Source organism: Mirounga angustirostris, unplaced genomic scaffold (genome assembly GCF_029215605.1).
Source record: "Mirounga angustirostris isolate CCGP_5_RB_7025 unplaced genomic scaffold, mMirAng1.0.hap1 SCAF_7, whole genome shotgun sequence".
NCBI lineage: Eukaryota > Metazoa > Chordata > Mammalia > Carnivora > Phocidae > Mirounga > Mirounga angustirostris.
Genome location: NW_026991715.1, coordinates 91,004,947 through 91,019,298, shown reverse-complemented (window position 1 = coordinate 91,019,298; position 14,352 = coordinate 91,004,947). Strand labels below are relative to the sequence as shown.

The window sequence follows — 14,352 nt, the reverse complement described above, 5'->3', positions numbered from 1 at the left end:
TTAATCTGGGAAGCCATTAGGATTAGGATTCTAGTAGTTCAGCGAGGGCATGTATTGACCCAGGCAAGCTGTTGACTTACCTGGTTGTTAGCTCCTAAGGTAATGGCATGCCAACTTCAGGAGCAATGGAGGATCAAAATAAACCTAACCCCCCACCCCCCGGGTTGAATTGAAGCAAAATTCGGGCTTTTAAAGCAAGACCAGATGTCTAGGTCAGTTACAAGGCTTGGAAATTGTCATCTGATGTGAGTTTGTCTGACATAAAAGTGACAGCTTTGCAAGAGAGGAGTACTAAGTGTGACTCATTCACCAACAGTGCAACAAGCTTATGATTGTCCTGAATCTGCAGGTAACCGTGAAAGCAGATGGGAGGCCACTCTCGGTGGCAGCATCCCCATTGCTGAGGCCTACCCAGTCTTTTCTCTCTGCCTCTCGAATGCCACCCAACACCTCTTTAGCAGAAGGGTCTCCGCAGCCTGTTTCTGGATTGGAGGCTCTGAATCTTGCCACCTGCCCCTGCGGGTGGTACTTTATTCTGCAGTCCGGCTCTGGCCTGCGGGTATTGGGCATACTCTGGCTGCTAACATGTGTCCTGATCATGGCTGGGGATTCCAGAAATTCTATGAGAAAGTCTGCATTTGAAGCTCCATTAATGCTGAAAAGTTAGGTTACTGGGGAAAACACGAAATGAGGTTGGTACATTCTTCTCCTAGTGCAGGTGTCCATTGGTGCTCCTGGGGTCTCAGCATTGTCGGAAAAGTTGCCGGAGTTACTCTGATCTCCGAGTGACAGACACTGGACAGAAGACCCAGTTGGGCATCTCGCATCATTTTCTTGCTCTGACAGATGGAAATTGCTGCAGATACAGCCTAATAACATTTTCTACGTGAAGGACCCAGCAAATGATACAAGCAGTTAGCTCCCCATTGTCACTCTGTTGTGGGCTTTTCACATTAATGAATGAAGGCATATTGTGTTTTCCTCCCCCACCTCAGTATACGGTTTTTAGCTTTGCTTGATACCGTATACGTTAGTGATAACTTGGAGATGTGCCACCTCACCTGTCCTTGATGAAGCAGCCCTCTGTCTGCCCCACTCTCCAACAGTGAAGGGCCTCACCGGGAGCTGGGAGAGCCACTGGCCTCAGAAGCCCCATGGCAAGGTCGGGAGTGGTGGTCAGAGTGGCTGACACTCAGTCCCAGCGTCCCGCCACCCATAGGGGGTCTGGTTGTAGCTGTCCTGCTGCAGACCTCAGTGGAGGATGTTGCTTTGAAAAAGGAATGGCGGACTGTTGTTGAGCTATTCGTACACACATACCACTCCCCAAGTGCAGCGTGGCCTTACCCTGCAATACTGCATTTTGCCCACGTAGAGAGTTCCGTAGGACTTAACTGATAGTCTAGCTATTGCTAAAACATAGGCAGAGGTGGCTTGTATTACTATCCATATATTTCCATCTTCAGAGCACTTTCACATGCATCAGGAAAGGCAGGCTTTACCATGCCCCTTCTACAGAGGCTCCTGAGATAATTTCTACAGCAGCTCATGACGTCCACATGGGTGGTGTCTGCCTCACTTGGCCCCCTGCTTGTTCCCACAGCCCCAGTGGCTGGCTGTGCCCCTCTGTAAGGGTGTACTTATCTGGGCCTTGGACATGACCAAACTCCTCTGCAAGCATGAAACAAATTGAACCTTCTTGGCTTTTTATGAGCTTGGGGAGCATTCAGTGTGATTCGTCCCTCCCCCTATCTTTCCCCAAGTGGGGTGCTGGAAAAAAAGCGTCAGCAGTGGGCATGTGACTCCCAGAAATCTTTGCAATAAACCAGAAAGCTCACTGCTGAAAATCTGGCCCTTTGAAGAATGTTTTCTTGAAGAATAACTCCTGTGGTCTCTTTACCTTGCTGGCACTTTCATTGGGAATAAGTCAAGTTAATATATGGTTTGGGTCAGATAATAGTTCCTCATTCCTTAAGTTCTACTTCTTCCATATTCCCTTTAATAAAGGTGGACTGCTCTGTCTACTCTGTAGATTTTTCAGGACTTTCTGTTAATTAAATGTGAGTGTTGCCTTTATTTATCCATTCACTCATTTATTTATTGACTCACCTGCCCTTTGCTGAGTGCCTGTTACGTGCCAAGCAACGTGCTAGGTGCTCGAGTCATAGAAACAGGGCTTGAGCCCTGCTCGCAGGGACCATATAGCACAGTGATGGGAAGAGGCACAGGGCAGTGGTTCTAATACTTGGTGGTTATAGCACAGAGGGAATAGAGAAGGTGTCTCCCTCAACTACAGGGGGTGGCAGAGTCTTGAAAGGGACAGCTCAAGGGTACATGCTTTGCAGAAGCTCAGAGAGGTCACACAGCATGGCTTATTGGGAGACTTGTGGATGATCAGGTTGCCTGGCATGTGGACCATGTATAGGGAATTGACTATATCATATGTAAAAATTAATCCCCATGGTTCGTAGACTCTAAATGTAAAAATGAACAACTGTAAAACTTCTAGCCAAAAAATATAATAGATCATCTTTGAGATCAAGAGTTAGGCCAAGATTTCTTAGACACAACACCAAAGGCAGTCCATAAAAGAAAAAGTGATAAATTGGACTTCATCAAAATGGTAAAATTCTGTTTTTTGAAAACTATAAAAGATGAAAAGATAAATAGACTGGAAGAAAATCTATACAAAGCTTGTATCTGATAATAGAGTTATATCCAGAAGATCTAAATCACTCAATACTCATTTAAGAAAACAACCCAATTTTAAAAATGGGCAGAAGGTTTGAATGGACGTTTCACTAAACACATATCTGTATCAGATAAGCACATGAAAAGATGCTCGGTATCTTTATTTACTGGGGAAATTCACATTAAAACTACATGAGCCACCACTAAACATCTACAGGAATGGCTAAAACCAAAAGGACTGACCATAGCATGTGTTGGTGAGGATGCGGAGGAACTGGAACTCTCATGTCTTGCTGGTGGGAATGAAAAATGGTACAACCACTTTGGAAAATAGTTTGGTAGTTTCTTAAAAAGTGAAATAGATGCTTACCATCTGATCTAGCCATTCCACCCCTAGGTATTTACCTAGGAGAAATGAAAGCATATGTCCATAAAAGACGAATGGTTCACAGCAGCTTCATTTGCAATAGCCAAAAACTGGCAACAACCCAAATGTTCATCAGCAGGAGGATAGATTACCAAATTGTGCTGTATCCATGCAGTGGAATACCTCACTCAGCAAGGAAGAGTAATGGACTACTGATACATGCAACCACCCGAATTAATCTCAAAACAATTACACAAAAAATAGATACCATACATAAAATTCTAGAAAATATAAACTGATATATTGTGGCAAAAAGGAGATCAGAGGTTGCCAGGGAATGGGTGCAGGGTTTAGGAGAGAGAGAGGAATTGCCAAGGGCACAAGGAACAAGGAAAGCATTACGGGTGACGGATATGTTCATGACCTTGATCATGGGGATGGCTTCACGGCTGAATACATGTATAAAAACTGCAAATACTTGCAGTTTACTGTATGTCAGCAAAGCTATTAGAAAAAAGGTCCTGGGGGAAGGAAGACTTTAGGGTCATATTACTTTTTGACCTTTTACCTCTTAAATATATATTTTTTACACTTACGATTACTCTCTTTAATTCATTGAAACTTTTATTTACAGTATCCTCTGTTTGCACGATTTTAATGTGTGAGTATGTAGGGGAAGACCAGACATCCACCGCTCACTAATTGAGTCTCAGGCTGAGTGCTATTTAAGAAGTAGGGGTGAATCAAGTGAATGGTGTGCTGGAGAGGAGTCGGGAGACTCTGGGATGACATCCAGGTTGGGTTAAGTCAGAATTCTCCAGGATCCTTGTCATTACTCAGAGCCTTCTTTGAGATTACCTGCAGCTGTTCCCTGAGATAACAGGTTAGCCCCGTTTGCTTCAGACAAGAGCCCACTTGAAATCAGAAGGCCACTCTCAGGGGCTCAAGTTCATCCTCCACAAAATCTCCTTCAGTACTTAGTCTGCCTTCCCATCACCCAGTGCAGATGTCACACCTGGGAAATGCTGGGGCGAGGATGTACATCTCCTTATGAAAATCCATATCATCATACAGGGCCAGTTACCCAAGATACAATATGTCCTTTTCCTGCTGTCCTTTGAGGGGTGGGCCTGTCCCCTCTTGATGACATTTCTCCCTTCCTCTCTAGTACTTGCCTCTCTCCCCTCAAGTTAACCTGCGTGACGTACCTTTTCGCCAGAGGAGTCTTCTCGGGGACCAGGGTACGCCTCTCATGCAAGCTTCTTTGGGATCATGATCTTTTAACAGCCTGTGTTGACTCTGCACTAAGTTGGCCGATTTCATAACAACCAGTTCACAACTCAGCTGCCGCTGTTTCAGGGGCCTTGTTTCTAGAACCATCTATCCCATCGTTCTCTGTATCACATGTTTTGGTACCACTCCTTTTTGAAAACTAAAAATCTAACAGTGCTTATTCTCCACAAGACCAACCAACTCATTCACTTCCATGAAAAAAAAAAAAAAAGTGACAGGCAAAAATTTTCTGTGCCAGCAGTAGTTTTAACCATATTGACAGCAACTAAAAGCAAGAAAGGGAAGCTGCAGGGGAGGAGGGAAATGTTTGCTGGGTTTCTGCTACGCTCTGGGCACCGTCCTGGGTGCTTTACGAATGTTACCTGCCACATCTCCCACACACTTTTAGGCAACTGTTGGCGATCCTCATTTTGCAGCGAAGGAAACCAAAGCTTGGAGAGGTTGGGTTCTGCCTGCCCTGTCCCCACAGTCGGGAACCAGGCGGCAGGGCAGAGAGTTGAGTACAGGTTTGGCTGTCTTCCAACCTGCGCACCAGTCTGTACTACCTGCCCCCGTAGGAGGTAATGATTCCTCCACGTGTTCAGAGCCAGGCATCTCTCAGACGATATGTGCAAGAGAAAAAACTGAGAAGCCACTTGATCTTTGCATGTGCAGTCATTGACCGATCAGGGAGGCTACAGAAAGTCAGGACTAACATGCTTGTTGCAGTGTTACCCCAAATTTCACTAATCCGGATCTTGTAACCTGGAGAATTTCCTCCCTATTAATCAGCAGAAGAAATTGTCTCTGTATGAAAAGTATTCAAAATAATTTCTCTCTCAATACAGAGGTTCCCATGGATGAGCGCACCTATTCAAGTTGGATTAGTTGGCTTTTGGTGAGTGGAATTAATTTTTTATAATTAATTTCTTCTTTAAAGGTAAATACACAGCATATGAAAGGTGAAGGAATGGGACACAAGTTTTGAAAGTGAGACCATCCCAGAACATCTGGAACTTATGGTCCCCAAAATTAGATAGAAGTAAAGAGAAACCTACAATGTTTGGGACTATTTGCATGATTCTTTTTTTAAACTCCTGATATCTCTCTAATGTTTTTTGTTGAAATTATCTTGACAGTCCTTGGTAATAAAATTATACAAACAGGACATACTTTATAAGGAAATACGATGCTCGAAAGAAAGGGGATTGTTATAAAAGTAAAATAGAAGAAGAATCTGAAAGGCATCCATTTGAAAATGCTCTGATTTGTCTTTTTTTTTTTTTTTTTTTTTTAGTTTGGTATTTGCTACACCTCTGTGTTGTGCTCTATTTCCTCAGAAAAGGTATGTATTTGCTATTCTTCGGAATGATCACGAGCTTTAATCCTAAAAACCAGTTGAAGACACAGGTGCTGTTATTCTGTTTCACTTGAAGGGAAGTTGAGATTCAAAAAGATTAATGAAGCCGAGTCTCTAAAAGGAAGAGATAGAGGCAGAAGTCAAACACACATCTGTTTAATTTCAGAACTCTCTTTATCCCGCTCTACCATTACATTTGAAAATGCTTTATTCGTTTGTAAGAGTCAGGTTAACTCTGGTACAAATTTGCTTTTGTAAAAAATTTAGATACGGCTTCTTCTCATCCAATCCATTGGCCAATGCAGCTACAACACAGACATGTTCGAATTTAAGGTCCGCCCCAGGGACAGCGGTTATATGCACTTTGCCTCGATGGTTGGTTTATTTGCTGCCCCTCTTCCTATTTAGTTCCTTGCCTTAAAATCCTTATTGTGTACTTTCATCACAAGCTACCCTTAAATCCCGCCTTTGATGTAAGAACTGGATTGATGGGCATAAATCAGCATGGGATAAATCTAGGTCTTCAGCCTCTTGCTGATCTGACGTGAAAGCACAGAGAGCAGCATTTTGTTGTTTGGCCTTTGTCTAAGGGTTACCAGGCTCCTGCCTTTGTAATACCCCCATGCGCCAATAGGCCCCAGACATAGGGTCTTTCATGCCCGAGGCTTTCAAAGGACAATGAGGGGTACTGGAACTAACTTTATCAGGTCCACGCCACCTGATAAAGCACTCCACCTTTATCTGCTCTTTCACATCCATCTTTGACTCCTACTGGTCTTAAATCGGGCATTAAATCCCAAGGAAAAGGAGCCTCGAAATCACCTTGATGCCTAGAGCCATGCCCCCTGGGAGGGGGCAGGACCTTCAGAATTTATTCTCTAAGCCCACTACAGATGCATTTCCTCAAATCCAAAGAGGGGTAATTACACCTATTTACTTTTCAAACCCCAGAAGCTCAGGACTCAACATAAGAAAAGTTTATTCCAATGTCCAGCAGTTGACCTTGTACTCAGTGACTTAGAAATAGTGTATGTGAAATGCTGAGGAGAATACCTAATAACAAGATAAGCCCTTAATAAAGGTAGCTGTTATCATTTTGAGATTAAAGGATTTGAAAACCCATAAAGGAGCTTCCTACATAGGCCTTGGTTTAAATGAAGCTTATTTCTGGTTTTTTTGCTTATACATTTGTTTATTTTTCTTTTTGATTCTTACTCATCAGTTGGATAGAATAGGATTACTGATATTCCTTGGTTCATTACACACTACGCTCATTGATCCAAGCATGACCCTATTTTGTTTACTTTAATGATATAATGAACATCCATGAATCCACTGCCCACTCATAAATAAAAATATTACCAATAAGTTATATGTTTTTATAGGTTCTTCCCAGCCCATACCCCTCCCTCCTGCAGATTTAACCATTATGCTGCATTTCATATTTATAATACAATTACATTTAAAAATCTTTATTATATATATATGTGTATATATATATATAGTGCATATATATATATTCCCGATGTTGTTTAGTTTTGCCTCTTTGGGAACTTTTTAGGCAAGGGTGTCATACTATATATAGTCTTCTGCTACTCGTTCTTTTTTATTCAATATCATGTAGCTAAGAGTCATCCACATTATTGCATGTAGCTAAATTCATTCACTGTTTACTGCTGTATAATAGTCCATTGTATAAATATGACACAATCATCCATTCTCCTGCACACCTGAGAAATAATGAAAATGCTCCTTATCAGAATTTGTGGGAAGCAGCAAAAGTGTTGCTTTGAGAGAAATTTATAGCTTTAAATGTATATATTAGAAAGGAAGAATGGCTGAAAACCAAGCACTAAAGGTCCAACAGGAACAAAAAGAATAAACTGCAAGGAAAGAGAAAGGAAGGATGTAAGAAATAGAGGAGGATCCAGGAAGTCAAAAGTTGGTTCTTGAAAATAGTAACAAAATGGTAACAAATAGTAACAAAATCATCATGATGTCAATCACAACAAAAGGAACAAATAATACTATGAATGAAGAGAAGGTGTAACTACAAATATTGCTACAAGTATTATCAACATCATTATGCCAGTAGGTTTGAAAACAGGCAAATGGACAAATTCCTGGAAAAATATTAACAATGCTGAAAAATTAGTCTGAATTGGCATATCGTCATTAAGGAAGTTGAAGTTTTATTTAAACTTCTTCATACAAAATAAACACAAGAACTAGGTGGTTTTACAGGTGGAGTTTACTCAACTGTCAAGAAACAGATTACTCCAGTTTTAAACAAACTCTTCCAGAAGATTAAAAAAAAAGAGTCTCCCCACCATCCAGGAAGGTTTGAATAACTTTAATTCCAAAATCGGAGTTGGCCTTTATAATATATTAAGAGTAATTATGAGTACTTCTAGATCAATGGAAAAACAAGACCAAGAGACCGTATAGCGTGTTGGTTAGGAGCGTGGCTTTGAATCTCAAGTATCCCTCCAGTTTCCTTATCTGTAAAATTAGGATAATACCTGACTTTCAGGGTTCTTATAAGGATGAAAAAGCAGAATATCTGGTCCAACAAATGATCAATAAGTCATAACCATTATCATTATCATGGCGTCATTTTAAGACTACCCTACGTCCCACTGTGTAGAACATAACCACGTAGGTACTTTCTTTCCTATATTCACAATATTTCTTTTATTTTCTTACATATGTTTAGGTATCTATATCCTGTCTTTTTTTTTTTTAAAGATTTTATTTATTTATTTGAGAGAGAGAGAATGAGAGAGAGCACATGAGAGGGGGGAGGGTCAGAGGGAGAAGCAGACTCCCTGCCGAGCAGGGAGCCCGATGCGGGACTCGATGCGGGACTCGATCCAGGGACTCCAGGATCATGACCTGAGCCGAAGGCAGTCGCTTAACCAACTGAGCCACCCAGGCGCCCCTGTCTTTTTTTTAATCTCATGTTTTCCCATATCTCAACTATATTATAGAACAATTTTTTTAAAAGATTACATATTGAAATATTACCAGGTTTTCTGGTAGTAAGCATTATGGACAATTTTTCTTCATACTTTTATATAGTAAGTATGCATTTGTAACAAAAAAACAAGCTTTAATACATTCAAGTACTTTTTTTAAACGCATAAAGCAAAGACTAACAAGTCATCGCTCAGTGGTGTGTGACTGTGAGTGATGGTTTTTTTCTTGTACAGTTCAGTGTTTTCTAAAACGTTTGCAAGAAGCATGTATTCTTAATACAGTGGAGAAAAGCATATTAATGCAAGTGAGTTTTTAATGTTAAAAATTCCACTAAGTACATATGTCTTTTTTATTAATGGTGAACATTTATATTGTTTTCCTTGGGGAAGTGGCATTATTATTATTATTTTTTTTAAAGATTTTCTTTATTTATTTGAGAGAGAGAGAGAGCACAAGACGGGGGAGCGGGAGAGGGAGAAGCAGACTCCCCGCCGAGCAGGGAGCCCGATGCGGGACTCGATCCCGGGACTCCAGGATCATGACCTGAGCTGAAGGCAGTCGCTTCACCAACTGAGCCACCCAGGCGCCCCGGGAAGTGGCATTATTATACACTGTTTCCCAATACCAGCAGGGACTGAGAGTCTTGTTGCTTGCCTTCTTCCCAGCCATGAACAGTTCTTAAACTTTTAATAATTTTTGAGCTCTTAAGGTGCATTTCTTTGATTATTAGCAACAATTAATTTTCCAAAAGGAACTGGGCATTCATTTTCAAAGCACAGGAAGCATTTTTCAAACAGGACTCTGTCTTACAATACCAGTCATGATTCGGGGAGCCATCCCAGAGAAGGGACGGCCCTTCTCTGCTGTGTGTCCAGATTCTAGTTCCCTACTCTGCCCATGTAATAATCGTGTCGTTTCTCCCTTATCCTAGTTCCATGTCTGTGACAAGCTTGGAGGCTGAGTTGCAAGCCAAGATCCAAGAGACCCATCCTGAATTACGACGTGTATACTTTAATAAGGGATTGTAAAGTAGCAGAAGAAACTCTACAGCTTATCCCGTCTACTGCAGACCCGGTGAGGAAAAGCCGGTTCGACCCGGGTTCTCCCAGTTACAGAAACCTTTTAAAGACCCACATTAGCCTTTTAGAGTCAAGCTGCTACTTACAGCCAGCGCCTCGTATGGGCCAGGCGCCTGACACCTGTTGGCTCCCTTACATTTGAATCACGATATGATTTACAGAAATACCCTTCCTCTAGCTTTTATAGTAATTGTTTTTCAAAGACAATATACCAGCCCTCACCCAGAGTTTTAAAAAGCACTGCTAGGCATAGAGTAGATGTTCAGTATATGCTCAATACATATGTATTGATTATCAGTGAGTGAAAAGGAAATCTATTGGAAATATTGAGTTTTTATCCCATTCTTGTTTCAAATCACTCAGCACTGATTGGGGAAAACACAAAAGCTCTGAGGCTAAGCTATAAAAAATGACTCGTAAATATTAAGGACATTTGCTTCCACTTTGGGCAATGGGCAACCCAAAGTAGATGATGAGTCTTTTGGATTTATAGGATAAAAGCTCTTCTGTCTACTTCCCAAAAGTCACAGTAATAGACACATGTGATGAGCCATCCCTGCTGTCAACAACTGTATGCATTCATATTGCTGGTGGATTTCTTTAGTTGACTCTTAAATTTATTCTGTTTTACATTCCTATGAAGTTAATCTTACCTTCCACTTGTTGACTTTATATTCAATTATTTACATCAAATAATCAAATAACTGAAATGTACAAATGTCAAATTTTGGAAGTATATTCAATACCAATGCTGTATGACTGGGTTGAATCTGGTTTGTTTGATTTTTTTTTTAGAAGTGAGAGCACAGTTCCAGCTCAGCTACATGTCTTTTCTTGTCATTCTCATAGACCTCTTTGGCTTTCAGAAAGATACAGAAATAATGTGTATGTGAATCAGTGACTGAATGAATTGTACTTGAATATTCTATACTTCATTCCACCCTGCTTGACAATAAGGAATCCATGGACCACTGTTTACATCCTCTGTAGTAGCTTCACATGTATTTAATGTAGCAGATTATGTTTCAAGTCTGAAGATGTTCAAGGCATATGCTAGGTGGTTGTTCTGTTGAGTGAGGCCACTCAGTTCAATTGTAATTCAGAGACTTATAAGTGAAAAAAAAATGTAGAAGCTAGTTTTGACAGATTTTTCCAGACAATGTGACCAGACTGAATTTCCTCATAAAGAAAAAATGGTGTTCCTTGTGTCCGTGTTTCTCTTTTCTCTGAAAGGATTAATGGATCTGAAGCTTGGGGCCACTCTGAGCCTTCCTTTGTGCCACCAGAATTTTCTCATTTAGATTTTCTGTCTTAAACCATTTGAGGCAAAATAGCTTCCCCATTACATTCTGTCCTTGGATGTATTTTATTGCCATAGATGCTTCTCTTTAAAAAGTGGTAAGAGCCTGAAATTCAAGGCAGATCTCCACGAGGTGCTTTTAAGGGTGCTTTTAAGGAGAAACCGAAGCCCCCCACAACCTGCCCCAGCTAATCTCAGTATTCTGACCCCCACCCTCCCCACTCCCCACCCCCGTTCACTGGTAGCTCCTTCTCAGAATCTTAACCTTCACTGAGAAATTAATCAGCAACTGGCTTGAAGATTGATGAACTAAACTTTATACACACCAGGAAGGGATAATGAACATGGAGATGTGTCTTTTTAAACATTATTTATTGAAGCTTCCAACTCTTGATGCTTTTATATAGAAATATTAACTGTATCGTTTAATCGTGGTTTATAAAAAGGAACAAATGAACCAAGATTGGCAATTTTGCTGATTTCTTAGAAATACCTTTTCTGGAGAAAAGCCCACATGAAGTGCAATGAGCTTATAATGGTAAATAGTTATTCATATTTCTATTAACATTATAAAGAATTATGATTGTGCGTATTTACTGACTGGCAGTTTTTATTTCAGTATTAGCACAGTGTCTCGCCAGTGTTGGAATCAATGTATTATTTCAGTTCAACTGGATGAAATGTTAAATAAACTCAGAATGAAAATAAATTCTCTCTTTTATTTGTATGTAAAAAGCAATGCAGTTTTTATGTCACAGTTGATGGTACCTTTCATTCCGACTTGACATCTGGGTACCATCAGTAACTCCCAATGAATGATAGTTTGTATTATGCCTTCAGCAGGGAATTCTTTCCTGTTCTTGGCTCCCAGGCTGCCACCTTCGTGAATACCATATGCACAGAGCACACGCCCCCTCCCAGCCCCACACAGTGTAATTCCAGGAATGTCTATTATGAGCACAGGGGGAAGTGTGATTCTGCTTTAGATGCTGATAACGAACACCATTACACATGGTGGGGAGGTAAATTCGCTCTCAGATTGTCTGTCAGATTCTAATGTGGAACTAGCCTTTGACATAGTTCACAGAGAAGAATCTCAATTAACCCAAGATTGGGGAGTGCCTTATGACCAGACTTAATAAAGGGTTGAGCATTTTAACCTTCTTGTTCCTGTCTCTGCATCTGTTTTACTACCGTAACTCTGTTCGTCACTTAAAAATGAGTTAACTATATTCAAGAGCTTGGGTCTAGAAGTCAGACAGAGCTGGTAGAATCTTGGTTGTACCCACTTTTAAAATATATGTGTTTAGGCGACTGACATTCTCCATAACTTTCAGCTTTGTTTGTTTGCTTTGGTTTTGGAGAAAATAACTGAATGTACCTCATAGAATCATTATAAAGATGAGCCAGACAATCTCTGTACAGCAGTTGGCATATTGCCTGGCACCTGGTAAACTCAGTGAATGGTTGCCCAGCGTGTATTTATTTGTTCTAGAGACACTGCTTGTGCATTCAGAATACCAGTTTATCAGTTGTTCATGGTAAGATTTTAGAACCCCAGCAACTCCCCCAGAGATAACCCCCAACCTAACTAAAAATACAGATTAAAATGCTCAGACAGAGACACTTGAATCCATCCTGTTAAAATGTCCGACAACTAAGGTTTTGCCTGAATGAGACAGAGGTAGGAACAGTCTCTGCTCGCAGATGAGAAAACCGGGGCTTCCAGTGGTGAAGTGCAAGCTTAAGGCCACTCCTGGTCACTTGAAAACTGCAGTGGGAGCCAAGATCTGACACCCAGGCCTTCAGCCCTCTCCAAAAATGTAAACAACTGGAATACTCGAATGAAATTAGTTTTTCCTTTGTGTATGCAGAATTTCACTGAAAGCTGAAGAAAAATAAGCGTATGTTTGGTCGTGATGAATATAAGGTGTCACTTCAAACATAGATGGTCCATAGACCAGAACATCCAAATTTGCTAGAAATGCAAGTTCTGGGGCCCCACCCCCAGACCTACCGAACCAGAACCTGCAGGATAGCAGGAGCCCCGTACTCATCACAATGTGAGGAGCTCTGCCTGTAGCCATATCTCGGGTGTTCCCAGAGATCTGAGCGTCATTGAGCCCCTTTCAGGCTCAACTTCCAGTTTTCTATGAATTCGCATGTTTTGCCCCTCACCAGAGTCCAAGGAAGTATCAAGGCTCGATGCCAACACACTTAGGGACACGGTATCAGGCTTACCAGGGCAGGGATGTCCGTTTCGCCTACTGACCTAGAACAGTTGGTACCAGCCAAGGGTCCACGTGATCACTGGGTTCACGCTGGCCCCTTTCCAGGAGTCTGAAAAAGCATCCTCCCGTTTCCTTGCAGAAAAGAACCCATTTTGTGTCACAAAGAGGAGGTCATCAGGATGTGGAAAGAACGGGGACTGTGCGCTTTTCTGGGAACGGGGCCCGAAACAAACACTGTCCCTGGAAAGTGAGAGGGGAAATGGCTGGCAGCAAGTGAGCTGCAAGCATCGTTATGAGGCACCCCTTTGTCACAGGGGACACCACTGCCCCTAAAGTCTCTGGAGCAGAAAGAGTACTTGGAACGATACACATTTAATCCTCAAGAAGCCTGTCATATCCCCACCTCTGAAAAGAGAAGGAATCTGAGGCTCAGGGAAGTACATTAGCTTGTCTGGTGTCACACTGTGGCCCAACCACCGTCTCAATCCAGGCCTATCAGACTCGACTATTTCCCACTGCATTTCATGGATCCAAAGTGGGCGGTGGCAGCAGCTTCTTCCTCTCCTCCTCCCTCCTCCTCCTCCTCCTCCCCCTCCTCCCTCCTCCCCCTCCCCCTCCTCCTCCCTCCTCCCCTCCTCCCTCCTCCTCCTCCCTCCTCCTCCTTCCTCCCCCTCCTCCTCCTCCCCCTCCTCCCTCCTCCCCCTCCTCCCTCCTCCCCCCTCCCCTCCTCCCTCCTCCCCTCCCCTCCTCCCTCCTCCTCCTCCCCCTCCTCCTCCTCCTCCCTCCTCCTCCTCCCCCTCCTCCTCCTCCTCCCTCCTCCCCTCCCCTCCTCCCTCCTCCTCCTCCTCCTCCCTCCTCCTCCTCCCCCTCCTCCTCCTCCTCCCTCCTCCTCCTCCCCCTCCTCCTCCTCCTCCCTCCTCCTCCTCCCCCTCCTCCTCCCCCTCTTCCCTCCTCCCCCTCCTCCCCCTCCCCCTCCTCTCCCTCCTCCTCCCCCTCCTCCTCCTCCTCCTCCTCCTCCCCTTCCTCCTCCTCCTCCCCCTCCTCCTCCTCCTCCTTCAATTTCTTCTTCCTCTTCC

At 42.5% G+C, this 14,352-nt stretch overlaps 1 protein-coding gene across 2 annotated transcripts in view; it reads left to right on the top strand.

The window, feature by feature from the left end:
- Positions 1 to 11,237, top strand: part of SFXN1 (sideroflexin 1) — a 40,241-nt gene extending 29,004 nt beyond the window's left edge. Inside the window, exons 9-12 of one of the 2 annotated variants that reach the window (XM_045900937.3) lie at positions 4,224 to 4,296; positions 5,176 to 5,225; positions 5,625 to 5,672; positions 9,598 to 11,237. In XM_045900937.3, the coding sequence (XP_045756893.1) occupies positions 4,224 to 4,296; positions 5,176 to 5,225; positions 5,625 to 5,672; positions 9,598 to 9,627 (201 nt within the window). In that variant the 3' untranslated portion in view covers positions 9,628 to 11,237. The remainder of the gene's footprint in view (positions 1 to 4,223; positions 4,297 to 5,175; positions 5,226 to 5,624; positions 5,673 to 9,597) is intronic. The other variant, XM_045900944.3, reaches the window with a different exon arrangement.
- Positions 11,238 to 14,352: the final 3,115 nt, after the last annotated feature.